The following is a 27517-nucleotide window of genomic DNA, read 5'->3' as shown; positions in this document are numbered from 1 at the left end:
TTTATTGGAGGAGGAGGAATGGATTAAAGTTGGCTTTAAAGTCAAAAGACGTACAGAAGTAACACTTTGTTCTATAGGACACTAGAAGAACAGGAATTTAATTCTATTAAGTCAATAGTGGAAAGTGCTCCATAACATGAATCTGAGGGTTCTAAACATTTTGGCCTTTTTTCTAACCCTTCTGATGTGATGCTGTTCTCCCTTTAAAAGTATAATTATCAGTTCAATCCTGTCCAAGGCTTCCTATTCCTCCCCATGTGGGTCCCACTGACTTCTCTTTGTCCTGACCTTTAGGGTGAGAGTATTAAGATATATATCCTAATTTGTAGAAGTTGTTTCTTCTGTACCAATCTACAAAACCTGTACAAATCTCTGCCACACAATTTACAGCCTACTTTTATTAATAAAAAGGGAAACATGAAAAAGTAGCCAAAAGTCCTTTTATATGAATAAATGCATTGCTATGTAAAAAAACAACAACAAAAAAAAAACAAACGACTTCTCAAGTGTCCAAACTCTGAGCTTCCATCTCATTGATGTAGTTAGTGTTCCTTGAATGTGTAGATACCCGTAATTTCCAAGTCTTGTCCATGTTTGCTCCATAAATTTACTATAAGGGCTTTAACCAGTGTATTGGCCATTTTCACTTTCTTTTGGGATTTCTGAAGGATTCTAATAAAGCATTCAACTTTTAAAATTATTTTATATATATTATCTCATTTGATCTTCATAAAAACTCAGGGAAGTAGACCAGTGAAATATTTTTTTATCCTATACATCTTTAAAGGAATTGTATAAAAGTAAAAATATGATCTCCTACAGAATATTCCTTGCAAGTGCCTTCCTGTTGCATGTGATACCCATCAAGGATGCCCTTTGATATTGGAGTAGGTGATTCACACAGTACTTTTATATAAATGAGAAAGTAGGCATATAGATAAATGGTTGTCAACATTCTCTGTCATCTTTATTTTATATTAATACATTTTGTGGGTGTTTTGATACCTTTTTAACTTCTTAATGTACCTTGTTAATTGACATCTTAATGTCTTCCTACATGTGTAACCTCCCATATAGATCTTTTTAGTTTATATTTGGCCCAGTTGCATTATTTTCCACATCTTTGTTACCAAGAGTGCCATTTCTACCTCCTCTCTACGCACAACCAGGACTATGTATGATGTTGGAGCTCCAGGGTTGGGGCTGCCACACTCTCTCATGGCAAAAAGTATTTTTTAAACATTTGAAGAATTTTTCCATTTGTCTTTTATTTGTTTCATTTTCACTTTTAAATTCTTTCAAGATGTCTTCGGTTGATGGCATCTCTCACCAAACTTTTTTTCCCCTTTTTTATAAAACCTGCTTTTATGTTCTGTTGTATCTTTTTCCTTTCAAAGAGATAAAAATGTAATCTAAAACCATTAGCAAGAATTATCTATAATGGGAATAAAATAAAACCCTTCCAAGTAAGATCAGAGGTAAAGTAAGAATGCCCATTATAATTGGTATTATTTAATATATCACTAGAAATGCTAACTATAGCAATAAAAGCAGAAAAAAAGAAATTGAAGGTATTAGAATAGGCAATGAGGAAACAAAGTTATCTCTCCTTGCAGATGACTAATGGTATGCCTAGAGAATCAACCAAAAAACTAATAGAAATCATTAACAATTTTAGCAAAGTTACAGTATACAAAATAAGCTCACATAAATGATCAACATTTCTGTTTACCACAAACAAAGCCCAACAGTAAGAGAAAGAAAAGAAAATCCCATTAAAAGTAACTCTAAGACAATATAAAATACATGGGGCTATACCTAACAAAGCAAACCCAGAAACTACATGAACACAATTATAAAAACACTTCATACAAATGAAGTCAGACCTAAACAATTAGAAAAACACTAATTGCTCATGGATAGGCCAAGCCTATATAACAAAAATGCCAATCCAAATAAACTATCTATTCAGTGTAATATTAGTCAAACTACCCAAAAATTATTTCATAGAACCAGAAAGAATAACAACAAAATTCATCTAGAAGAAAGGCCAAGAATATCAAAGGAATTGGAAAAAAATAAGAAGGAAGAAAACCTGGCTGAACCAGATCTCAAACAGTATGTATGAAGCAGTAATCATCAAAACAATCTATTACTGGCTAAGAAACAGAATAGTGGATTGATGGAATAGATTAGGTAATCAACACCTGATAAAGTCCAAAGCAAATTAGTGTTTAATAAACCCAAAGCTCCAGACTTTGTGGGAAAGAATTCATCATTTGAGAAAAACTTCTGGGAAAACCGGAAAACATTATAGCAGAGGTAGGCATAGACCAACATCTTATTCCGTATAAAAGGATAGAATCAAAATGAATACTTGATGTAGAAATAAAGGGTGACACCATAAACAAATTGGGGGAACAAGGGAAAGTTTCCCTGTCATTTTAATGAATAAAGGAAGAATTTATAAACAAGACAGAGAACATTATAAAAACTGAAATGGATAATTCTTATTACATAAAATTAAAAAGGTTTTATACAAACAAAATCAATACAACCAAGATTGGAAGGGAAACAAAAGAAAATCACAGATGAGCAAAAATGTCCTTAGATTTTTTGTAAATATTTTATTTTTTACAAAAAATTTTCCATGGTTACATGATTCTTGTTTTTTACTTTCCCCTTCGCCCCCTTTTATTCCCCCCCCCCCATATCCAACACGAATTTCCACTGGTTTTAACATGTGTGATCAATCAAGACTTATTTACATATTATTGATAGTTACATTGGTGTGGTCATTTAGTGTCTACATCCCCAACCATGTTTGCCTTAGCCCATGTGTTCAAGCAGTTGTTTTTCTTCTGTGTTTCCACTCCTACAGTTCTTCTTCTGAATGTGGGTAGCGTTCTTTTCCATAAATCCCTCAGAGTTGTCCTGGGTCATTGCATTGCTGCCAGTAGAGAAGTCCATTACGTACGATTTTACCATCCAATGTATCAATCTCTGTATACAATTTTCTTCTGGCTCTGCTCCTTTCACTCTGCCTCAATTCCTAGAGATCTTTCCAGTTCACATGGAATTACTTCAGTTTATTATTCCTTTGAGCACAATAGTATTCCATCACCAACATATACCACAGTTTGTTTAACCATTCCCCAATTGAAGGGCATCCCTTCGTTTTCCAGTTTTTTTTTCCACCACAAAAAGCTCAGCTATAAATATTTCCGTACAAATCTGTTGATCTCTTTGGGGTACAAACCCAGCAATGCTATGGCTGGATCAAAGGGCAGGCATTCTTTTATTGGTCTTTGCATAGTTCCAAATTGCTATCCAGAATGGTTGGATCAGTTCACAAATCCACCAGCCAGCAATGCATTAATGTCCCAATTTTGCCACATCCCCTCCAATATTCATTACTCTCCCCTTCTTTCATTTTAGCCAATCTGCTAGGTGTGAGATGGTACCTCAGAGTTGTTTTGGTTTGCATTTCTCTAATTATTAGAGATTTAGAACACTTTCTCATGTGCTTATTGATAGTTTTGATTTCTTTATCTGAAAATTGCCTTTTCATGTCCCTTGCCCATTTATCAATTGGGGCATGGCTTGATTTTTTATACAATTGATTTAGCTCCTTGTATATTTGCGTAATTAGACCTCTGACAGAGCTTTTTGTTATAAAGATTTTTTCCCAGTTTGTTGTTTCCCTTCTGATTTTTGTTGCATTGTTTTTGTTTGTACAAAAACTTTTTAATTAAATATAATCAAAATTATTTATTTTATATTTTGAAATTTTTTTCTAACTCTTGCTTGGTTTTAAAATCTTTCCTTTCCCATAGATCTGACAGGTATACTATTCTGCGTTCACCTAATTTTCTTATAGTTTCCTTCTTTATATACAAGTCATTCATCCATTCTGAATTTATCTTGGTCTAGGGTGTGAGATGTTGATCTAAACCTAATCTCTCCCATATTGTTTTCCAATTTCTCAACAGTTTTTGTCAAATAGTGGATTTTTGTCCCAAAAGTTGGGCTCTTTGGGTTTATCATACACTGTCTTGCTGATGTCACTTACCCCAAGTCTATTCCACTGATCCTCCCTTCTGTCTCTTAGCTAGTACCATATCGTTTTGATGACTGCTGCTTTATAATGTAGTTTAATATTTGGTACTGCTAGGCCACCTTCCTTCACATTTTTTTTCATTATTTCACTTGATATTCTTGATCTTTTGTTCTTCCAAATAAACTTTGTTATAGTTTTTTTCTAATTCAGTAAAAAAGTTTTTTGGTAGTTTGATAGGTATGGCACTAAATAGGTAAATTAATTTGGGTAGAATGATCATTTTTATTATGTTAGTAATCAGTGTTTTTCCAATTGTTTAGATCTAGTTTTAATTGTTTGGAAGGGCTGGAGTAAAATCTTTTGGGCTTCAAATGAGAAAAAGAAGGCAGAAGTGGCAATCATGATCTCTGACAGAGCCAAAGTAAAAATAGATTTGGTTAAAAGAGATAGGGAAGGTAATTACATCCTGATAAAAGGCAGTATAGACAATGAGGAAATAACAGTGCTCAACCTGAATGCCCCAAACGGTATAGCATCCAAATTCCTAAAGGAGAAACTGGCAGAGCTCAAGAAGGAAATAGATAGTAAAACCATACTAGTGGGAGATCTAAATATTCCTCTTTCAGATTTAGATAAATCAAACCAAAAAAATAAATAAGAAAGAGATAAGAGAGGTAAATGAAATCCTAGAAAAATTAGGTTTAATAGATATGTGGAGAAAAACAAATAGGGACAAAAAGGAATACACCTTCTTTTCAGCTGTACATGCTACATTCACAAAGATTGATCATGTAATAGGGCATAGAAACATGGCAAACAAATGCAAAAGAGCAGAAATAATAAATGTAACCTTCTCAGATCATAATGCAATAAAAATAATAATTAGTAAGGGCACATGGACAGGCAAATCAAAAACTAAATGGAAATTAAATAATATGAATCTCTAAAACCAGTTAGTTAAAGAAGAAATCATAGAAACAATCAATTCATTGAAGAGAATGACAATGATGAAACATCCTACCAAACTCTGTGGGATGCAGCTAAGGCAGTACTCAGGGGGAAATTGGTATCCTTGAATGCATATATTAACAAATTAGAGAAGGCAAAGATCAATGTCTTTAGATTTTAAAAAGCTCAGTGAACATGAGAAGTATTCTAAAACTTTCATCATGATAGAAAGAATATATATGATTTGTTATGCTATATTTTGAGATTTTTGTTGTTCTTCTCTTCCCTTCCAATCTCATTCCAGTGACATTCTAGTTTGAACTTAAAGAATAGGTGGGTTCAGTGGGCAGATAGGTGGTTCAGTGGATTTGAGAGCCAGATACTTCGTAGCATTGTGACCCCAAGTAAGTAACTTAACCCCCCCAAAGCCTTCTCCTACCTTTTTGCCTTGGAACCAATACACAGTATTGTTTCTAAGAGAAAAAGGTAAGGGTTGTTTTTTTTTTGTTTTTTTTTTTTTTAAGGAAGAAAAAGTTCAATTAACATTTAAGTGACCCATGCACTTATCAAATATCAGGGGTTTCTTCTCAGTATTCACTGTGCTAGATCTCTTTGTAGAATCTGAAATTGTCAATAGACTTAGGACCTGTAAACTATGTTGATTTACTCTTGAATCATATTGAATTTTCTTTTTACGATTTCTCTTTCACTTTTCTCCTTCCTTTTCCACTCTGATTTCTGTTAACAAAGATCAAGCCCTTATTACAGCATCACAGCTAACCAAGTAAAATTCCTTCTAAATAATATCCCTCCTGCCAATTCCATCCACTTCAATCCTTATCTTCTATCTTAGAATAAGTACTATATTGGATCCAAGGCAGAAGAATGATAAGGGCTAGGCAACTGGGGTTAAGTGGCTTGCCCAGGTTCACATAGTTAGGAAGTATCTGAGGCTTCATTTGAACCCAGGACCTCTGATCTCTATACCTGCCTCTCATTATTACCTTTTAAAAATAATTTTAACGCATTTATTTTTTCAGTTACATGTAGAAACATTTTTGGCAATTGTTTTAGATTTTAGAATTCAGTTTTCTCTCTTCATTGCTTCCTCTCCTCCCCAAAGTGGTAAATAGCCTGATACAGGTTATACCAATGATTTCATGCAATATATATTTCTGTAATACTCATGTTGTGATGGAAGATACATATCACACATACAATAAAAAATTCATGAAGAAAATTAAGTGGAAGATGGAATGCATTGGTCTGCAATCAGACTCCCGCAGTTTTTTCTTTGGCTGTGGATAGCATTTTTCATCATGAGTCCCTTTTGGTTATCTTGTGAACTTGCTTTACTGATAATAATTTAGTCCTTCACATTTGATGATTGCATAATATTTCTGTTACTTTATACATTGTTTTCCAGTTTCACACTTCACTTTGCATAAGTTCAAATAAGCCTTCCCAGGTTTTTCTGCAGTTATCCTGTTTGTCACTTATTATGGTACAATAGTATTCCTTTATAATCATATACTACAGCTTTTTCATCCATTCTCCAAATGATGGACAATGCTTCAATTTCCATTTTTTTGCCTCTATAAAAAGAGCTCCTAAAAATATTTTGGTACAAGTAGATTCTTTTTCATTATCTCTGATCTCTTTGAGATACAGACGCAGGAATGGTATTGTATAGTTCCACCAACAGTGTATTAGTGCCTCAATTTTCTTGCATTCCCTCCAACATTTATCATTTTCCTTTTTGGTTATGTTAGTCAATCTGATAGAAATGAGGTAGTATCTCAGAGTTGTCTTAATTAGCATTTCTCTAATCAATAATGACTTAGAACATTTTTTATATGACTAGGGGTATTTAAATTTTCTTCCTCTGTCTGTACATGAAGCCAAAAAAACAAAGGAAAGCGATTTCATTTATTTTTTTTATTAAAAATAGGGCTTTGGCCTTGGCAATGTATTCTGGAGGTGTCAAACATGTGATGGGTCAACCATATGCAGCTCACAACAGTTCACAGTGCAGCCTAAACCAGACTGAAATGTAATTCCTATCCAATTTTGATGTGTTGTTGTATTTATATGTAAGTATACATACAAATAAAACATACATAGTTTTTTAAGTTGGTATAGGGCCTGCAGAAATCCTTACATAAAGTTTAGTGGCATGTTTCTACTTGAGTTTGACACCATTTTAGTAGACCACTTTTTTGTGGGATAAAAATTTTTTTATTTGTTTTCCTCTTTGAACTTACTGTAGGCGGACAAATATCCTTTAAAAATGATTCCTTTTGAATCTAAGAATTTTTCTCAGTCACATTTGTAGATAATAAGATGACTACATATTTTTTGCCATTTCCCTCTACATATAAAAGAAACTTCCTCCAAGGTTAAAGTTAGTTACAGTCCTTTGTGTCTGTATTGTGGTTGTTATAGAAAAGATAACACTGGCAAGTTTATTTTGTGAGTAAGCAGGTCAAAGAGTCTTTACTTGAAGAGATAAATAGAATAACATAATTAAAAACCAAAACTAAACACATACTATTATGGAATCAGATTGAATACAAAAGTTTAAGACAATTAACTCTCTAATCGCCAATAAGTTTTTAAGCTATTTGTATATATTCATTAAAAATATTGAAAAATCACTACTTGTCTCACAATGACTTACTCCTTGAAAGAAACAAATTCTGGCACTTGTCTTGAATTTAATTAATCCCTAGTTTAATACTGTTCTGGTTCCTTCCATTACAAATGAAAGGATAATACTGTAGTCTGAAAAGAGCCTAGGAAACTTTTATAATAAAAAGTAATTAAGACAGGTGCAAGATGATGAAATAGCAGGAAGAAGTACAGGGAGTTACTTACCTCCTCCCCAACTATATCCAACTCTTCCAAAATTATCTAAAAAATTTACAAGACAGAATCCTAATTGGGAAATCCATAAAAAATAATCACAGAGAGTCATTTTTCAACCCATATCTGCAGACACTAAGAATCAGCTTTGGCTAGAAGTACATTATAATGAGTGTTCCAGCAGAGGGAGAGGCTGTGTACCAAGGCAAGAAGTCCTAGATACAGCACAAAGAGGGGCTAACCTTGTATAGGATATGGTAATGGGTACCAACTCTATTAGATTGTGAGCTCTGTTAGGAATGGACTGTCTTTTGATTTTCTTGGTACCACCCCTTATGCTTAATGTGTTATCTGGCACATATTAGGCTTTTAATAATGCTTACTGAATGAGTGACTAATAATGCTAATTGTCATCTTCCTTGCTCACTCCCCATTGTAGATCTAGGGTAGACTCAGAAAGGACACTTAACCCACAATTATGGTTTGTATTTCAGGATGAGGAGCAATCATGGGCTCTAGGCTCGGTACCTAGCAAGGAATAAGTACAGAAGTAATTAGCCCTAGAAGAGGAATAGTGTCAGTTCCAACTTCTAATATAGTTTGAATCCTATAGAGGAGTAACCATGACAAGAATCCCACACTGAAGGGAAGGGAACCTACAGCTTTATCACTCTGAAATCTACAGTGCATTCTAGCTAACTGACAGTGGCTGAATCCAGTAGCAGTCTACTGGTATTCTAGAGGAAGTATTTCTCATAAGTGTACTGTTCACTCCCAAACCAAGGTCAAAATATTGCATAGCCCAGGCCAGGGGACAACAGATTTTGTTCTGGATCAGACAACTTTGGGAGAAACAAAAACTTTTTTTATTTTTCATTTCTTCATATTCTTTATTTGTTAATGTTTTTTTATTTTAATAAAAATTTTCCACATGAGTTTTCTGAAGTTATGCAGTCCAGATTGTCTTCCTCTCCTTCTTCCCTCCTTCCTCCTGGAGCTCGCAAGCCATTAATCTGGGTTATACATATTTTATCAGCTAAAACATGTTTCCATATTATTTTTAAGTGAATAATCTTATGAAACCAAAACTCTAAAACATATACCCAAATAAACAAATAATGAATCATATGCTTCCCTCTGCATTCTTACTCCAACAGTTTTTCTCTGGAGGTGGATAGCATTCCTTTTCATAAATCTCTCAAAATTGTTTTGGGTCATGGAATTGCTATTATTAGCAAAGTCTATCACATTTCACTGTTCCACAGTATTGCTGTTACCGTGTACAATGTTTTCCTAGTTCTGCTTGTTTCACTATATCAGAGGACTGAAAACTTTCTGGTCCCCAGAATGAACTATCTTGGTCATACTGGAATCACCAATACTTACAACCTCAAAAAGGCATAAGTAACCCAGACATTCTCTCCCTACCTCTTCCAGAAAAGAACAAAGTTCAGCCCTAAAATAAAGTCTAAGGTCAGGAAGTAGACTGGAAGAATGAGAAAAATTTTAAAAATAGTAATAATGTGATAACAGGGACATTCTAGATAAAAACTGAGAAGTGATGACATATATAGAGAGAGAGCCTCAAAAAAAAGTACAACTTGAGTACAAATTTATTTAAAATTATTGGAAGAGATGAAGCAAAAAGTTTCATTAAAGAGTTTTAAAATTACTTTGTAACTGGAAGTATTATAGAAAAATATAGAGTAAGGAATGAGTAATTGACAAGTTGGCACAAATGATACAAACTGCATGAACACAAACTCTTAGAGAATTACTATAATTTTCTAAAATTAGATAAATTTGCTAATTTTCTAAAAGTGCCAATTGAAGTTTACAATTCCACAAGACAGCAAGAAATAATACATTTAGGCCCCCAAACTAATAACATCATAGAAAGTGTAAGATACCTACTAGTAAAAATGTGGAAAACATATCAGAAAAAATTTAAGATTTATTAGACTACTTGAAAATCATAACTAAACATTTTAAGAAATATTAAAACTAATTAAAAATTAAGCAGTTAACATGATTATATTCATCCATGTGAATAGCATATTACAACAAAAAATGATTTTTATCTTATTAGTTATGGAGCACTCTCTATCCAAATCCCATGAGCAACTGATAGGGAAGAACTACCAATAGAATTGTAGAATTTCCTCCTGCCTTCCCCTTGGTCTTTTCTCTCAACAAACCACCTGCAGTCCTGAGACCTTTAGAAATCAGTTCAGGGAGAAACTTTAGATCTTTATTTCCCTTAGTCCCTTCTCCAAGCACTCTCAGGTTCTATGGGGCCGACTGATAGACAGGACTAGAGGATGCCCACCTCTCTTTCCCACTTTGCAGCTATCATCCCTTCCCTTCTGGATTCTTCTTGGTTTCCCTCTACCCTTCTTTTCTGTACTCGTACTTCAAATGTTGCCTGGTTGTGGGCAAAATACTGTGGGCCTATATTTGTACCTTAATCCTAAACATTATCCCTTTCTGTACAAATTAATCATGCATTAAAGAAATAGCATTCATAGTGGATAGAATACTAGATTTGGAAGTCAGAAGACCTTTCTGCTGGTGGGATCCTTCTATATTTGTCCTTCTATAATTTGCCCCAATGTCTTATTTTTACTTTCTTCTAAGGAAGCTTTGCTCTGCTTTCACATGGACTTTGATTCATTCTTGTCTAGGAAAGAATCAGGTTTCTCTTAATCTCTAAAATGCCCTATCCTGAGTTTCTGGGGAAATAACCGAAAACAGAGCTTAAATATAACTTAGGCCTAAATTTTCCCCAAAATGTGGGTAACAGGATCGCTACTACTCAGTGAATAACTCGGTTAGCAGTTTTAGAACAGCTATTTATTTCTATGACCTGAGATTGTCAAAGATTTTAAAGACATTAACACATATAGAAAATATAAAACACTTAAAGAAGCCTTAGTTCAAATACCATTTCTGCTAACTTTTCACTACGTATATGTCCTTGGGTAAAGGACTTAACTTTTCTTGACCTCAGTTCCTCATCTATAACATGAAGAGTTTGGATTAGATAGGCTACAAGTTCCCATCCAGCTCATGGCTTAAAATTCATCTTTCATGCTATATCTCTAATTCCTCACCTCTCTGTCAAGAGGTAAGAGAGGGATATTTCTTCATCAGACTTTTGAAGTCAATATTGTTTGCTTTTATCAGAGTCCTGAGGTCTTATATAGTTGTTTTTCTTCATTTTTTTTACTTGACATATAAGTTGCTCTCCTGATTCTGCTTGTTTCACTTCACATTATTTTATAAAAGTCATTTTGTTCAGCCATTCTCCCAAATGATGACATCTATTTCTCCCCAGTATTCCTTTGCTATCTCAAAGATATTTTTATAAATATTCCTGTCCATATAGATCCTCAATCTCTCTCCTTGATCTCTTGTGTGCCTCATAGTATCAGTAGTGATGCTTTTCTCAGAGAAACATGCTCTTAAGCTAATCACTTTCCACTAGGCAGCTAACACTCAATATAGTAGCTTTTAAACTCTCAAACTTACAAGATAGCTGCTGGAGCTGGGAAGTTCATTTTCCCCTGACCTGTGCTCAGGGAAGAAAAACTCAAGGAAAAAAAAAGCAGTTGGGGATTAGACTTATCTCAGGAAGCCCATCTTCCTACTAACCTGTTCTTGTAATAGCTTTTGCTGATGAGAGAGTTAGAATGGCATGTCTAGATACACTGGAGGAGTTTCTCATGATCATCTATTTACAATTTATTTTAGTTAACTTTAGAAGGTACAGAGTTGGGCTAAAGTGGGTTTTTATTACAATAATAGAGATCATGGGATCTGTGTCACCTGAGGTCCAATGGAAAGATTGGCTGGTGAAGCACCATCACATTAATCAACATTACTCTTTAAGGGGACTGACATAACTCTCAAAGACACTTGAAAAACATCTTCACTCAGTACATTTGATATTATTTTTTTAACAGTAGCTTTTTTTTGAAGACTTGACACCATCTAGTATGCCTGGAATGCAGACCATTCTTGTCTCCAATTTTGCCTCTGTTTTCTCAACTACAGGGTTGTTGTAAAGATGAAATGTTGTAATACTTGTAAATGCTTCCCAAACTTTAAAATACTATATAAATGCTAATAGTATTATTGACATCATTTTTATTATTAAAAGAGGGAGCACTAATGAAACAAGAACCTAATTAAACTAATGAAAAGCTCTTAAAAGTAGCTAGCTCTACAACTTCAGATTCTCTAAAAATTATTGTAGCCAATATGTAGATTATGAAAAGACTTTAAAAAGTAAAGAATACTTTTATATCTCAGTCCTTTTGAGCTTGTATGATTTTGGAAACTTTTGTTAACTGTCTTTTTTTTTTTTTTATCTTTAAAGGTACTGGTGAAAGTGGGAAAAGCACCTTTATCAAACAAATGAGGATTATTCATGGGTCTGGTTACTCAGATGAAGATAGAAAAGGCTTCACAAAATTGGTTTATCAAAATATATTTACTGCCATGCAAGCAATGATCAGAGCCATGGACACTTTACATATACAATACATATCTGAGCAGAACAAGGTAAGCTAGATAAAAAAGTTGTCTAAGAGATAGATATGTTTCAGTCTTTGCATATATTACAAATAAGGAAACTTACAGTGTTCTTATAATACACCAAAAAAAGTTCTAAAACATTTGATGTTTTTGATATATTCCATGAAAGCAGGAAGATTTTAGCTCCTTTTTCCAACTCAGATCATATGAATATGGTTGGCTCCACTAGATTATTATTGTAAAGATCTCAATAAGACACAATTATAGTTGTTGTGACAACTGAATTTTTCTAGATTACAGAATGACTAAGTACTTGACTTAGTCATTATTTGAACAATTACTGGGACTTCCATAACCCTTACATTTGTGATGATGAACAAGCCATTTGACCTCTCTTAGCCTCAGTTTCCTCATGGAAAAAAAAGGGATGTAATATCACCTATTTCACACAGGATTATTGTGAGGATCAAATTATATAATACTTCTAAAGCCCTTTACAAGCCTGAAAATACAACATAAATCCTAGGTATTAATTTTGTATTAAAAGAATTTAGCTTGTATTCAATCCAAGAGATTTTAGTTATTGACTAAAGTATCTCACTAGATGAAAAAGGTACCTACAGCAAAGATCCTGATGTCTCAGTAAGATAGTATTTCATTGTAAATACCCATTTCTATTAAGCTTTATAATTATATAACCTTTAGACACCAGTCATCAGATGCATCAGGACAGTTTTGGGTTGTTGTTTTTCCCTCCATTAAGAGCATCTTATGTCAATCTGTTGTGATTGGAATGATCTTAGAAGTCTCCACAGGGAGATTTTATTTGAAGATGAAGCTTTGGTAATCACAAGTCCATAATCATATAAAACTGTATAATGTTGTTAATGGTTAAGAGATTCAGGAATTGAAAAAAAAAAGTTTTTAAATGAAAAATCTAGAGGTTTTTTTTAAATGCCAGGCATCCTCTTAGTATTCTGAGTTTTTAGGAAGGATTTATAAGGTTTATTTGGCTTTCCACAATTTTCACCACTTTAAATCTAGATCTCTGGTCTAAATCTAAATCTAAATTTAAATCTAGATCATTGGTCTCCTGCTTCCCAACTTTTTAGTTGGTTGTGTCTTCCTTCTTTCCATCTCCTTATTTACCAAACATCTTCCATGCTTGTCTGATTCTTCCATTCAATAGCAGATGTGAAAAAAATTTTTCCTTTTATTCTTCTGGATATATATTTGCTCAAAACGCACACTACAGCATTTATGATGGATATCATATACTGGAAAGGGCACTGGGCTAGAAATTGGAAGACTGATTTCTAGTCAAGCATCTACAACTAACTAACCATGTGATATAGGGAAATTTTTTTGGTCTCCTTAACTAGATAGTGTAGTGGACAGAGCACTGGATCTAGTGTCAGGAAGAGCTATATTCAAATCCTATTTCAGATACTAGCTGTGAGACTATGGGCAAGCCATTTAATCTCTATCTGCCTCAGTTTCCTCACCTGTAAAGTCAAAATAATAACACCACCTACTTCCTAGGATTATTGTGAGGATCAAATAAGATGATATTTGTAAAGTAACTACCACAGTCCCTAGTGTATGGTAGGTACTCAATAAATGCCTCCCTCCCCCTTGCCTTTTCTCCTTTCTTTTCCTTCTCTCTCTCCCTTCCTCTCCTTCCCTTTCTCCATATTCATTTTCCTTACAAGTAAAAGGAGATAATTCTTCTCTTATATACTTTACTAGATTTCTGTGGGTTTCAAAAGAAATTATGAACATAAAAATGTTTTGAAAACCATAAAGTGCTATAAAAAAGCAAGGAGGCATTATGAGTATTTCATATTAAATAATAGAAAAGAAATTGTGTATTAAATAACAATGCCACCTTAACTTTCATGCTGCTCTTATGTTATATTAATAAGTTCATTTTTCAAACTCAACTGTAGAATTTTATTTTTTCCTTATAAAAATATCATCTTATTGTTAACATATCAAGAGGGTTGCAGCAGAGGGAAGGTGGAAGAGAATTCAAGGCTCAATATTCTTTGAGAAATGTTGGAAACTGTTTTTACATGTAATTGGGGAAGAATAAAATAAAATTTAATACCAAAAATCTTATTCATTTTGACCCATTGTTCTAATTTATTAAGATACTTTTGGTTCTAGACTCTCCATCATCTTATGTGTCAGCTATTCCTTCATATCCTCAGAAAATATAACAACATTTATTATCTATCCAAGTCATTGATAATGATGTTGTACATCACTTAGCCAACCACAGATCACTTGGGTACTTCATTAATTAGGTGACTTCATTCCAAGATATCATCAATTCATTAAGGACAACTTTTTAGACCTAGACATTCAATATGTTTCAATCCATCTAATTACATAATTCATATCCCCTTTGGATCCATAAGTATAGCATGAGTAACTGTCAAATAATTTCCTGAAATCTAAGTATATATTGTGTCTACAAAATATCCCCTACCTACCAGTTATTACTTCATCAAAAAAAGTGAAGAAAATTGGTCTAGTATGATTTCCTGATGAAGTTATATGAACTTTTAGTAATCACTGCTTTCATTTCTAAATGTTTACAAATTTCCCTTTAATCAGACATTTTTGGAATCTTGCCAGAAAATGACTGTAATGTATTGAAGGGTATTGAAGAATGAGTAAGAATTGGACTGTCTGAGTTGAGAACAACTTAGAGGTTGGACCAAAATGGACAATGATGGCAGCATGAAGTGAACAAATACAGTGATACAAAGAAGGGTAGGGAGTATAGAAGATTGTAGGAAACAATACAATTTAGAGACAGATTGTGTTCAAGGAAGAAGAGGGAAGAGACAGATACAAGATTTTTAGACTGCAATTCTAGAAGAATAGTAGTATACTATGAAATTGGGAGATTTAGGAGAGGGAATGGAGTTGGAGAAGAAATTGTGAGTTCATTTTTTGAATGTGTACAGTATGGAGATTGTGGTGGAACTTAAAAGTGGAGAAATTCTTTAAAAAATTACAAATGTGCATCTAGGTTAGAGTTGTGAGTTACAGCAAGAAGTGTGGCTACATATAAAACTCTGAAGTAAACCATATCTCCCAGGAAGTGAATAGGGAAAGAGAAGAGTAGTATCCATTCTCTTCCAGAACTTTCTCCTAACAGCCTCTCTTCTCTACTGAAATCTGTTGTTTCATATTTTATCCAAAAGGTAGAACTCTCTCTAAAAGAAAGGAAGGATCAGGGGTTTTGACTCTAAGATTTCTCTTGGGATCTTCTATTGTGGTAATAAATTGGGAAGACAACAATTTCTTTCTATTATTTTAAGAATAAAAGGCTTATCTTGAAGAATAGGATAGGTTTTGTAATGACTCCCTCATCAACTGTCTTTTATAACAGAAACAAAACGGGAAAAAGGGACCAATGAAAATTCTCATTTGGGATGCCTGTTTCATCGCACTGCTTTGAATGGCTTGCAAGGGTTTCATGACCAGCTGGGTTGCAGGTAAATATTTCTAGGGTCCAATCAGAGATTACTCAGATTACTCCTTAATCAGAGATTCTGGAGCAGGTCTAGGGAATGTGGAAGAAAGGCAGCCAAAATGCCAAGTGGATGTAGTAGATAGAATCAAATGCCAAGACAGGAATCAGATTGGAGCAAGGTGACTCAAATAATGCAAATTGGAATAGGTGAAAGAGTCAAGATAGAAGTCAGCAGTCAAACAAGAAGTTTGAGTGAGCAGCTAGTACAGTGATTCCCAAAATGAGTGCCACTGCCCCCTGGTGGGTGCGCAGCGATCCAGGAGAGCAGTGATGGCCACAGGTACATTTGGGGGTGATGAATAACTGTAAGGGGGCAGTGATAGTATGTGACAGGGGGAGCTAAGTAATCTTTTTTTCTGGAAGGGGCAGTAGGCCAAAATAGTTTGGGAACCATTGAGCTAGTAGATTGAAAGTTAGGCATAGAGATAGGAGATACTGGGTTCAAATCTGGCCTCTGATACTGCTTAACTATGTGACCCTGGGCAAGTCACTTAATCTCTATTGCTTACTGCTCTTTTGAGTTGGAACCAATAATTACTATTAATTCTAAGATGGGAGGTAAGTGTTTAAAAAAAAGAATCATTTGAGAGGTTTAGACTATAAGATAATCAAGATTAGTTCTTAAGAAGGAAAAATACTGGTCACACAAAATTTGTACTACAGAAAAACTTCCTCTTATCAGATAACCCTACTCCATCCTAGCCATGCTATCTTGAATAGAACAGCCTTTGGGAATTTGGGAACTGGCTATTAGACTCAACCCTCCTCTCCCAATCTTACCTCTATTTCAGAGAGTATTTGAGGGAATAAGGAGTAGGCTTACAGGGAGAATTAGTGTTTTCTTTATTGAACAATAGACTCTAAAATATTGTCCTTGGTAGATTTACTGAGAAGTTGAACTTCTGGAGCTCCAGAGAACATAGGGTCCAGGGTCAAAATTATATGCTGAAATAAAATAGTCCATCTCCCCTAGTGTTAGTGACATAATCTTTAGCAAACATGGGTTATGATTTAATTGAGATAGGAAGCATGCTTCTTAGCAATGGCTGTGGTAGCATTTTCCCTAGGAAACCATAAATTCTGTTATAAATTCATAAGACCCTATTGTATGACATCTAACAAGTGAACCTGTTTTCACTGATTAATTATCAGACAAGGAATAAAAAATCTTATTCAAAGCTAAGTATTTAATTGAAAAATCATGTTGGTAAAAACTAAATAAATCTCGACTTGAATTTTTAATGAACTTCTGGGATTGCTAGAAACTTTTAGTGACCTAGTTGAGCAATTATCTCCTTGAAATGGAAAATTGCCTTTTTATCATAATATCATTTTAAATTTCCTTACTTGCAAGATGCTCTTTTTATCCAGGAAGGGAGAATGTAATGGAAACTGAAACATTTAGCAATGGGAAATGAAAGAATTATGCTATCATGGAAATAAAGCTTTATAAATTATTTTACTCAATTCACAATTTTTCAGCTTTCCAAATTACATTAAAATTTTTATAAGCAAAGCAAAAATGCTAGATTATCCATGTTCCTTTCTAGGGATCAGATGATCAAGATCCTAGTTGAACCTTCCCCATTTCTTGGGACCAGACAAGTGTTATAATCATTAATCTGGGACGAGATGGATGCCACCTTGACTGACAGGGATGGCAGTTGAAAGATTTGGAATGTTCCCAGGTGCTGTGAGCCAGGGGCAAACATTGGTTGGCCCCAACCTACACATACCCCCCTTACAGCAATAGTGGAGGAAGTCTCTGGACTCAGAGGCTCAGAACTGGAAATCACAGATCTCTGAGTTGAGACTTGAGCAAGCCTCTGGGAATCAAACTGGGCATAGGGTGGCTGAAGGGTGGTTGAAGAAGAAGCCTGAATCTATTTCTTTGCTAGACTATGAGAGCTAGTGAACCATCAACACTATTGATGAGAGAGCTGAGAGAATACAAAGACCACCAATATTTATCTGCAGCAATAGCCTTCCCTATTCTCTGGCTTGGCTGTGGTCAGGTCTGGCCAGAGAGAGAGGGTGAAGACCTCAAGCCTCTACCAGACTAGCAGCCTCCATTCTTGATTATCAATTAGTTTAATAGTCAATAGAGCAATAGTTTCCAATCCCCTATCCTTTACCTTGCTATCCTTTCCCTATCAATAGATAAACAGTGTTCAATAGCAAGTACCTTCCTGAGTGGTCATTCTATCCTAGCCCTTAAGAAGGGAGTTCAAATATGCAATCAGATCCTAATCATTATCCAAAGCTAATCAATAGCCCATTACCAATCTATCCAACCCCAGGTTGGGCCTAGAGAGGTTAACCATCCACCTAACCTCTCAAGGGTCCTAACTTGGGCAGCTGTTAAAGGAATCACTGATAGGTTAATCAACCAAACCTGTCAGGAAGAAGGGGATAATTTACAGCAGCAGCCAGGGTGAGAGGAGTAAGTGTTCCTCTCCACCAATTGCAGTTGATGGACATCATTATCATTTTACATATATCTTCACTACCCATATTCTTTTAACACAATTCAATCAGTCTCTTAGAGTTTCAGTTTAAAAGCACCTTCCCTGCTTACTTTTATAGGACTGAGATGAGGTTTCCAGAAGATACCTGAAAGCCCTAGACAAACACATTAGTATTTTTAAGGCCCAATATTTTTTCTACCCCAAACACATACTCAAGTCTGGTACTTACATAGAGTTTAACATTCTGAATTTGAGGCAATATTAGAGTGCTGACCTTATTTTAAATCCTGCCTCTGTTACATATTAGGTAGGAGACCAAGGGGTAGTTCATGAACCTTTGTTTGTTTCCTCATTAAGTGAAAAATTTTTAATTAAAATTAATTAGTTAGGCTAGTAACACCTGTAATGCCTATCTCATAAAGTTATTGTAAATCTCAGAAATGAACACTTTATGTGAAGATCTTCATAAACTTTAAGATGCTAGATAAATTTCAGTTGCTATTATTAGTAACTAATAGGTTAAACTATTTAACTAATTCAATATAATTAATAAGAGGAGTAAATGGAAAAGCTAAGAATAAATAGTGGAAGAAAGAGGGGCAATATACTAGTGAACTTGAACATGAAAATGATTTGGTTACTTGAGGGTTTTTACAGTGACCTGAATAATTATTATTTTGTATTAATATTATTATTATTGTTAGGTACTAGATTTATGATTTTACTGCAAGTCAGGACCTTCTCTGCATCTTAAAATCTTAGAGAATTATTTAGAGCCCTAAGTATATGCCCATAGTTACATAGTTAGAATGGGTCAGAGGTGAGACTTGAATAGAGGTTTTTCTAATTCTGAGGCCATTATTATTCACGATGAAAAGTACCACCCCCTCCAGAGAAAGAACAAATGGAGTTTGAATATAGACCAAAATATGCTATGTTTCTTTCTCTTCCTTCCTCCCTAATTCCTTCCTTCCTTCTTCCCTCATTCCTTCCTTCCTTCTTTCTTTCTTTCCTTCCTTCCTTCTTTCTCCTAATGATATCCTCAGCTCTACTAAGAAAAGTATAATATCCAGAATGAGAGAGATGGTAATTATATTATACTTACCCCATTAAGATCTTATCTGGTGTCCTCATTTAATTCTGGACACCAGATTTTAAAGAATAGGTAAAGTATAGCCAGAAGACAATAATTAGGATGCTGAAAGGACTGAAGTACATGCCATGTGAGACTAAGTTGGGTGGAAGGAAAGTTTAGTAGAGGTATGTTATGCCTTCAAGCTCTTGAAGAGGTTTCATGTGGAATCAGGATGAGATTTGCCCTGTTGAGCACCAGAGAGCAGGAAAGAAGTTGAAGAGAAGCAGACTTGGGTCTTATATAAGGGAAACATTTGTAATTAAGTATAGTGTAATGCTCACAGTATAATGGACCTCTTTGGATGTATTGAATCCTCCCTCACAGTAGTTTTTCAAGTAGAAGCTGGATAAATACTTGTTATGGAGGTGGTAACTGATCACATATCAGTTAAATCAGAGAATCTTAGAATTTTAAAGCAGAAAAGGCCTTTAGAGAATTAGTCCAAATCTCTCCTTTTCTTAAAGGGAGATTGATTAAATTACTTGTCCAGTGTCACAAGACTAGAAACAAAGACTTTGAGATCAAGTTTTTAAAAAAATTCCATTTAAATCTGATAAGAAATGGGAGGGTGGGGATTAAGTCAAGTAAACAAACATTCCTCAAGTGCTTATCCTGTGCTAAATGAAAGAAGTTGAAAGTACCAGTTTTCAAGGTGCTCATAGTCTTATAGGGGAAACAACATGCAAATAATTAAGTATCCTGTATATTTCCACACACAAGGTTACATGCAAGATTGACTGAATAATAATTGAATATGGAAGAAATAACTTCAGAAAGAAAACAGCAAAATTAAGGATAATTAGGAAGGCTTCTTAAAGAAAACGAGATGTTAGCTGAGATCTGAAGAAAGCCAAGATGCTCTTTTTAAAAATATCAATAGCTATTTTATTTATAATAGCAAAGTAATAGAAAATTTCCAAGAAATTATGACAACCCATTATGCTTTGTTCATGTAATGGAATAATGTTGTAAATATATAATTATATAAAATGAAGCATAATAGAAAATATGGCAAGAAGAGAAAGGTTATTATTCAAAGAAATCAGCAAAATAATGTCTGGGTGCATGCACATTGATTCCAACAACAACAAAAATGTAATCAAATATTTTTTGTTAGTTATCTATTAATCCTTGTTCACCTTTGGGAAGAACTATGAGTTTTAAAGATGAGGTGGGAGAGCATTCCACTCCTGAGGAATAGTAAGTGAAAATGTCCCGAGTTAGAAATCGAAAAGACTGGTGGAAGATAGAGCAAGGATCACTGGATCTTAGAGTATGTGGTGGGGAGTTAGAAGTGAAAAGACGAGTATACTAGAAATGGACCAGGTTATACTGATTTTAAAAGTCAAAATTGTGGATTTTATATTTGATTGAATTGGATTGAATTCCAAACAGTGGATTGAAGAGGGAGTTAACATGGTCAAGTTTAGGCTTAAGGACAATTTACTTTTGATAGCTCAATGGAGGATAGATTACAGTGGGGAGAGACTTGAAGCTGTTGCAATAGCCCTTACATGTGGGGTGAGAGCTTCTCCCATCCCAGGGTGGTGACAGTACCAGAGAAGAGATGAGGGTGTTTATGAAAGTTGTTACTAAGGTAGAAATGGCTTGGTAACTGATCAATATGGCAGTGAGAGTGGTTTAAGAAATACTAATATCTAACATATTTAGGACTATTGTGGAGCAAGCATGTTTCAGTCCTACACAATAGCTTAGAAGGGGGCCTCAACCAAAAGGCATTCCCATCTGTTGAGCATTTTCCTTGAAAAAGAAAAGGACAAGAAATATGTATCAAAATAACAGGACATCTTTAGGACTTCATGAACAATGAAAATAAAATCCAAACAGAAAGACACTACAAACAACTCTCTCAGCAGGGAGCTCTACAAATTACACACACTGAAATGTATTTTATACTTAAAGAGAAAAAAGCAAGTTGTGCATAATAGAGATTCCAACTGTCCTATACAGGCCCCTGCTTCTGTTCTACAATATGTATGGAAATGTTTGTTTTATGTGTATTTGTTAAGTTCAGGATTAAAAACAAACAAGTAAAAACAAACAAAAAAACAAATTATATCCAGCCCCTTGTTTTGAAAAGTATTCTAAAGACTAATTCCTCATATGACAATGAAAGAAAAAGTATTTATTCGGTACATACTACAAGACAGTGTGCTGAGTGCCGGGGGGATAAAAATTATTTTTTAAAACAGAGTTTTTGTCTCTAGCAGAGTTTATATATTCTTACAGGGAAAAGCAATACATGGAGAAGACAGCAGGGAGTAATGACCAGGATTGACTGTTTTATTTTGGGGAAAGTTTAACAATGGGCAAGGAGGGGAGGAAATGACAGCAGGCTGATGTGTAAAATGAGGAAACCTAGATGGGATATGAGCCTGAAGCATGGTCTAATGTCTGGTGCATTTGGGGGCTGTGAATAACTGTGAGGAGGTGGTGATAGTATGTGACAGGGGGCACTAAAGTAATATTTTTTCTGGAAAGGGGGTGATAGTCCAAAAAAGTTTGGGAACCACTGCTCTATACCAAGTATGATAAAGAGTATTGGAATTAGAGCCAAGCACTCTAGGTTCAAATTCTGGCTCTTGGTGTGACCTTTAGTAGATTGCTTAATTCCTCTATATCTCATTTACTAACTGATAATAGAGGGAGGGGCAGCTAGTGACTCAATGGATAGAGTGCCTGGCCTAAAGTAAGGAGGACCTCAGTTCAAATCTGGCCCTAGACACTTCCTACTTCTATGACACTAGGCAAGTCACTTAACCCAATTTTCCAGCCCTATCACTCTTCTGATTTGTTATCAATACTTGGTTCCACTTCCAAGAATGTAAGGCTTAAAAAAAAACAACAAAAAAAAATTAAGAAGTTATAGATGGCCTCATTTTTAAATTAATTTAATTTAATAAAATGTTATTTATTATTATTATATTATTATTTTATGATCTCATGACCAGAATTGGGAGGGTTACTGGATTGGGAGTCATATTTCTTGGGTTTGTCTCCTACCTCAGCATAGAAATTAATTTCCTTTTCTAATGAAAATTTCACACAGCTGCCAAAATAATCTTTGTAAAGCCCATGCCACTTCAAAAAAATCTTCAGTGGTCCACTTTTGTTTCTGGGGTAAAAATGTTCACACACACACACACACACACACACACACACACACACACACACACACAAAGCAAAGAAATGAAACAGTCCTTGCCTCAAGCAGTTTACATTCTATTGAGAGAAGCAACATAAATAAAAATAAGTATACATAAAATAAATCCAAGGTAAGTTATTTGAGGGAGATGGTAATTAGCAGCTGAGGGTCATTAGGAAAGACATGATGAGGAAGGCATTTCTTGAGTAAAGTTTTGAGGAAAAGATGGATTCTAAAAGGCAAGGGCTTTCTAAGCACGGGAGAACAGCCAGTACAAAGACAGAGAGATTGGAAATGGAATGTCATGCATGAGGAACAACAGTTGGCTAGACCATAGATTGTGGGAAGGGAAAGCATATCTAGTAATAGTAGAAAGGTAAATTGGGGCCATGTTGTTAAGGATTTTAAAAGCTAAAGAGAAGAGCTAACATTTGACCCTGAAAGCAATTTGGAAGCATTGGAGTTGTATTGAGTCGAGTTCTGGCATGGTCAGACTCATAAGTTAGGAAAATCACATATATAGTTAATTTAGATCTATCTTTCTTTACCTTCTCATTGCACCTAGTTCTGTTTTCTAAAAATAAAAAAAGGAACAGTTTTATTTAAAGAGAGCTATCCTGTCTCCAGAGCAAATATTCCTGACCAAGTAACAATTTTTCAGTTGATGGTTTTAAATTCCCTTGCTGAACTGGTGATACTCCTTTGGACAAATTCCAATGTGTAGCTGATTTTTCTTAAACTAAGTGTAGAACTCAATATTTATCCCTAATAAATTTCAACTTATATTGTAGAAAGTGTTGCTTTTGGCTACATAGTTCAGGCAAGGAAATAGTACTGGCTACCTGAGGTTATTTCTGACTTTTTTGGACAATGGAGGATAAAGAGCTGGCCCCAATTCAATTTAGCAAATTCATTTATTAAATGTGTATAAAAACACAAGCTTTCTGAAAATGAAATATTTGCATATTGACTTAGAAAATTACAAAATCACATTATCTGTATTATATTGTAATTTTGTTTTGTTAAACATTTCCCAATTATATTTTAATATATTTTAGGCTACATTTAAGGAGTTTTGTAGATTGCTTATCATGCCTCTGCTTTAGACAGATCTAAGACACCTTTTCTAAATATGATTTAGGAATTCCTGAAGACATTTTCAGAGGTCTGTGTGGTCCAAACTATTTTTTAATACTAAAATGTTTTAATGTTGTAATACTAAATTGCTAGTAATAAAATTGTGGGTAATAGTAAAAGAGTAAAAAATATTTTGTAATACAATAAATATTGCTAAGTATGATCTATCCCACTTAAAATAAAGTTCATTTAGGAGGTCCTCAATAATTTTCAAGGAATGGAAAAAATTTGAAAATGCTTCCCTAAGGCCATCAGCTATGGAGAAGATGTTGACTTGCTAGGGTGAAGTTCCTTAATGAAAGAGATCCTGTATCAATGATATCAAGGCCCTGTTCTAGTCTCTGCATCAGGTTTTCAAAAGATTTGTAATTTCATCAGTTTAACCCCTGGCTCTTTTGCAAAGGTTCATGGATTCTGAAGAGGTCTGTGGATAAATTTTAGGGGGTCTATGAGTTTCAGTAGGAAAAAATGTGTCTTTATTTTCATGAGCCTTTGGTTTCCTTTGTAAGCCTCTATAGTAGATTTCATTTCATGCATTAAAATACCAGACCGCCAAAGATGTACATGTTAAAAATGTTGAAAATCCTGCTCCACTAATAAAAGCAGTAGCAATGCCTTCGCAGAGGTTTATGAATTGTTTTTTGGGGAAAAGGAAGGTTTATTACATGATGGTCAGATTATGGTAATGAGCCTTTCCTAATTTAGCTCGATTAATAGTCTAATGGTAAATATAAGACTTTGGTCAGGTGGATGCAATGTTTCCATCTAGAGAAAGGAAGGCTAGAGTTTGAATCTTGTCCCTGGCACTTGTTGTAAAAGGGAAAAATGGGAAAAGATTATGGTTGGACTGGATATTTAAAGTTTGGTAACCAGAAATTGATTACTCCATTTCAAATAAAAGACCTAAGTCAGGATGACTTTTATGGTGGTTTATTTATACTTAGGAAAGTTGAAGGTAGGGAAAATGAGAGAGAAACTCTGGCCTGGACCAGAGGCCTGAACCAGGGAGGAACAGAGGTTGATTAAACAAGGCTTCTAGCCACAAGGCCTCATCTAAGAGAGGCCTCCTTGAGGCTAGAGCCCCCAGAAATGCCAAGGGAAGAGAGAGTCAGCCTAACTTACCCACGTGACAATTCAAAGGGGAGCAGTCTGAGGTCTCACCCGAGCTCCTTCAGTGCCATGTTCAAAGCACCAAAAGCCCTCCACAGGAAGTGACCATCATATTTAAAAGATAGCAGCTTTCATCACTTCTTGCGTCCACCTCCAGTTTCACGTGGAAAAGTGGCAGCCTCAACACTGTTTTGGACTGCCCAGGAGGCAGTCACTTGTTTTTGATTTGTCACTTACTATCACATGTGGGTCACAGACCATCCCTTTCCCCACTTAATTCTAATTTGGGTGGGGTGACATTATTCCTGGTGGCTAAAGTCTAAAGAATGAATGAGGATGAGCTAATTCCATTTACACACTATTAGCTATGTCACTGAAAAAATTATTAAACCACTTTGAACCTCAATTTTTTTTATCTATAAAATAGGGTTAATCATATATGTGCTGCCAGTGGTTGTTGTGAGGAACCAATTAAATGTTGTCTTAAAGCCCATATATTGTCATTGCCATTTCAGATGCTTTTTACTTTCTGTGACTCCAATTGGGGTTTTCTTGCCAAAGATCCTCGGATGGTTTCTCATTTCCTCCAGCTTATTTTACAGATGATGAAACTGAGGTAAATAGAATTAAGCGATTAACTAGATTAAATGGTCAAATCTGAACTCAAGAGATGAGACTTCCTGGCTCCAGACTGGGCATTCCATCTACTGCACAACTTTGCTGCCCTAAAACTTATATACATGTCAATTAAATTTTCCCTAAATGGGTACATAGCCAAACTCTTTTGAGTAATGATTTGTATTTCTTTTATTATTTTGTTCTACCCCATTGAGAAAACTTCCTCTTCTGATAACAGATCACTGTTTAACTGCTAATAATCTTAAGAGTTTTGCATTGGGGAACTGATAGGGTAAATGACTTGTCTGTGTGTGTTCATATTTGTGTATATATGTCTATATGTAATGAGTCCTTTAGCCCATTACTACTCATACGGTCTCTCTCTTTCTATATGGTAGATGTTTAATTGAATTAGAGTTCTACAAGAGCTTACTGTCTATGCTTGCCTCATATTAAAGCATTTTTGTAACAATGGGTCTGTAGAATTTAGTGATTACCTCCAAGTTAATTCAAGGGATTTTCTCATCTCCATTTCCTAGTGCTATATGCACACAGTATATGCCAACTCAAGCATAGGAAAGAGCAGTTCCATGTGCTTTGATCCCCTTTTTAGAAATCTCCATCTGAATATTATTGTACTGTAAGGAATGATGACCTGTAGGGTTTCTATATGAACTGGGAGAACCTCAGTGAACTGATGTAGAGTAAAATGAGCAGAAACAGGAGAACATTGTACACAGAAAGTGAAACATTGTGGAACTATCCAATGTAATGGACTTTGCTACTAGTAGCAATGCAACAAGCCAGGACACTCCTGGAGAACTTACATAAAAAGAATGCTATCCACAATGAGAGAAAGAACTTTGGGAGTAGAAATGCAAAAGAACATATAACATCACTTATCACATGTATATATGGGTATGTGGTTTGGGGTTTAGGCTTTAAAAGATTGTTCTTATAGCAAATATCTCTTTTATTATGAAATTTGTCTTAAAAAAAAAACAACTCAAGGTTTGAATCTGGGGCCTGGCTTATACAATGTGTATGTCTTTTATGTTTTAATAAGCTCTTTTTTGTTTTATTTTCTTGAGAGTACCTGATTCATTAGGACAAACCCCTAACAAAGCTTTTTTTTTTTTTTAAACCACGAGTTTTAAAAAGTTGTCTCCCTCTTTCTACCTGTCAAATTTGTTCAAGTAGAGTGGGAGCATGTGTGTTTTGTGTGTATGTTTGTATATGTTTACATACACACATATGCCTATATGTATCATATATATCTGAAATTTGTATAAATGATACATGTAGGCATATTTGTATATACACAGACATTTAAAAAAAAAAGAATACTTTCCTATAATTGTAAATTGCTTCATTCTCCCCTGACCCTTAAGTAATTTGCTCTGCCTCTGAAGTATATAATCTGAGGGTGCATCACTTCTTAGCTTTTTGGCTAAGATCAAATGTAGTGTAATATGGGATGCATTTCATTATTCTGTTGTATCTTTTTCTAAACTGTGTACTTGTCTCTGAGTTTCATGACTAGAATGTACAAACTGGGGATTATTGTCAATATAAAGTGCTCCCCAGCTGCAGACAGGACCATGCTTGGTATGAGTGCTCATTCATTACAATGGACAAGTGACAAAATAGCTTAGCTTTCTTGATTAATATGATTCACAGTACTTACCTGTTTGTGATCAGTCGTAGTTCAACAACTTCTCTTTGCCAAGGGTTTCTGTAAAAACAAAACTTGTTTCTTCAGAGATGACAGGAAGCTAAGGCAGTGTAATCTAAATGTCTATTGAAAGAAACAACTTACTTTTTCGTTTCTTTAGACGTATTAAGAAATACGATCTCTTGCTCTAAAAAGCTCTTTCCAAAAATATTTGGAGAAAGCCCTTTAGAAAGGCAGATGTGCAGT

At 34.7% G+C, this 27517-nt stretch overlaps 1 protein-coding gene across 1 annotated transcript in view; it reads left to right on the top strand.

The window, feature by feature from the left end:
* LOC123232011 (guanine nucleotide-binding protein subunit alpha-14) overlaps positions 1-27517 on the top strand; it is a 287397-nt gene that overhangs the window by 130624 nt on the left and 129256 nt on the right. Inside the window, exon 2 of the mRNA XM_044658350.1 lies at positions 12255-12439. Within this exon, the coding sequence (XP_044514285.1) occupies positions 12255-12439 (185 nt within the window). The remainder of the gene's footprint in view (positions 1-12254; positions 12440-27517) is intronic.

The sequence above is a fragment of the Gracilinanus agilis genome, chromosome 1, assembly GCF_016433145.1.
Source record: "Gracilinanus agilis isolate LMUSP501 chromosome 1, AgileGrace, whole genome shotgun sequence".
Lineage (NCBI taxonomy): Eukaryota > Metazoa > Chordata > Mammalia > Didelphimorphia > Didelphidae > Gracilinanus > Gracilinanus agilis.
The sequence above is the reverse complement of the archived record's forward strand: the minus strand, read 5'-3'. Positions and strand labels throughout refer to the sequence as shown.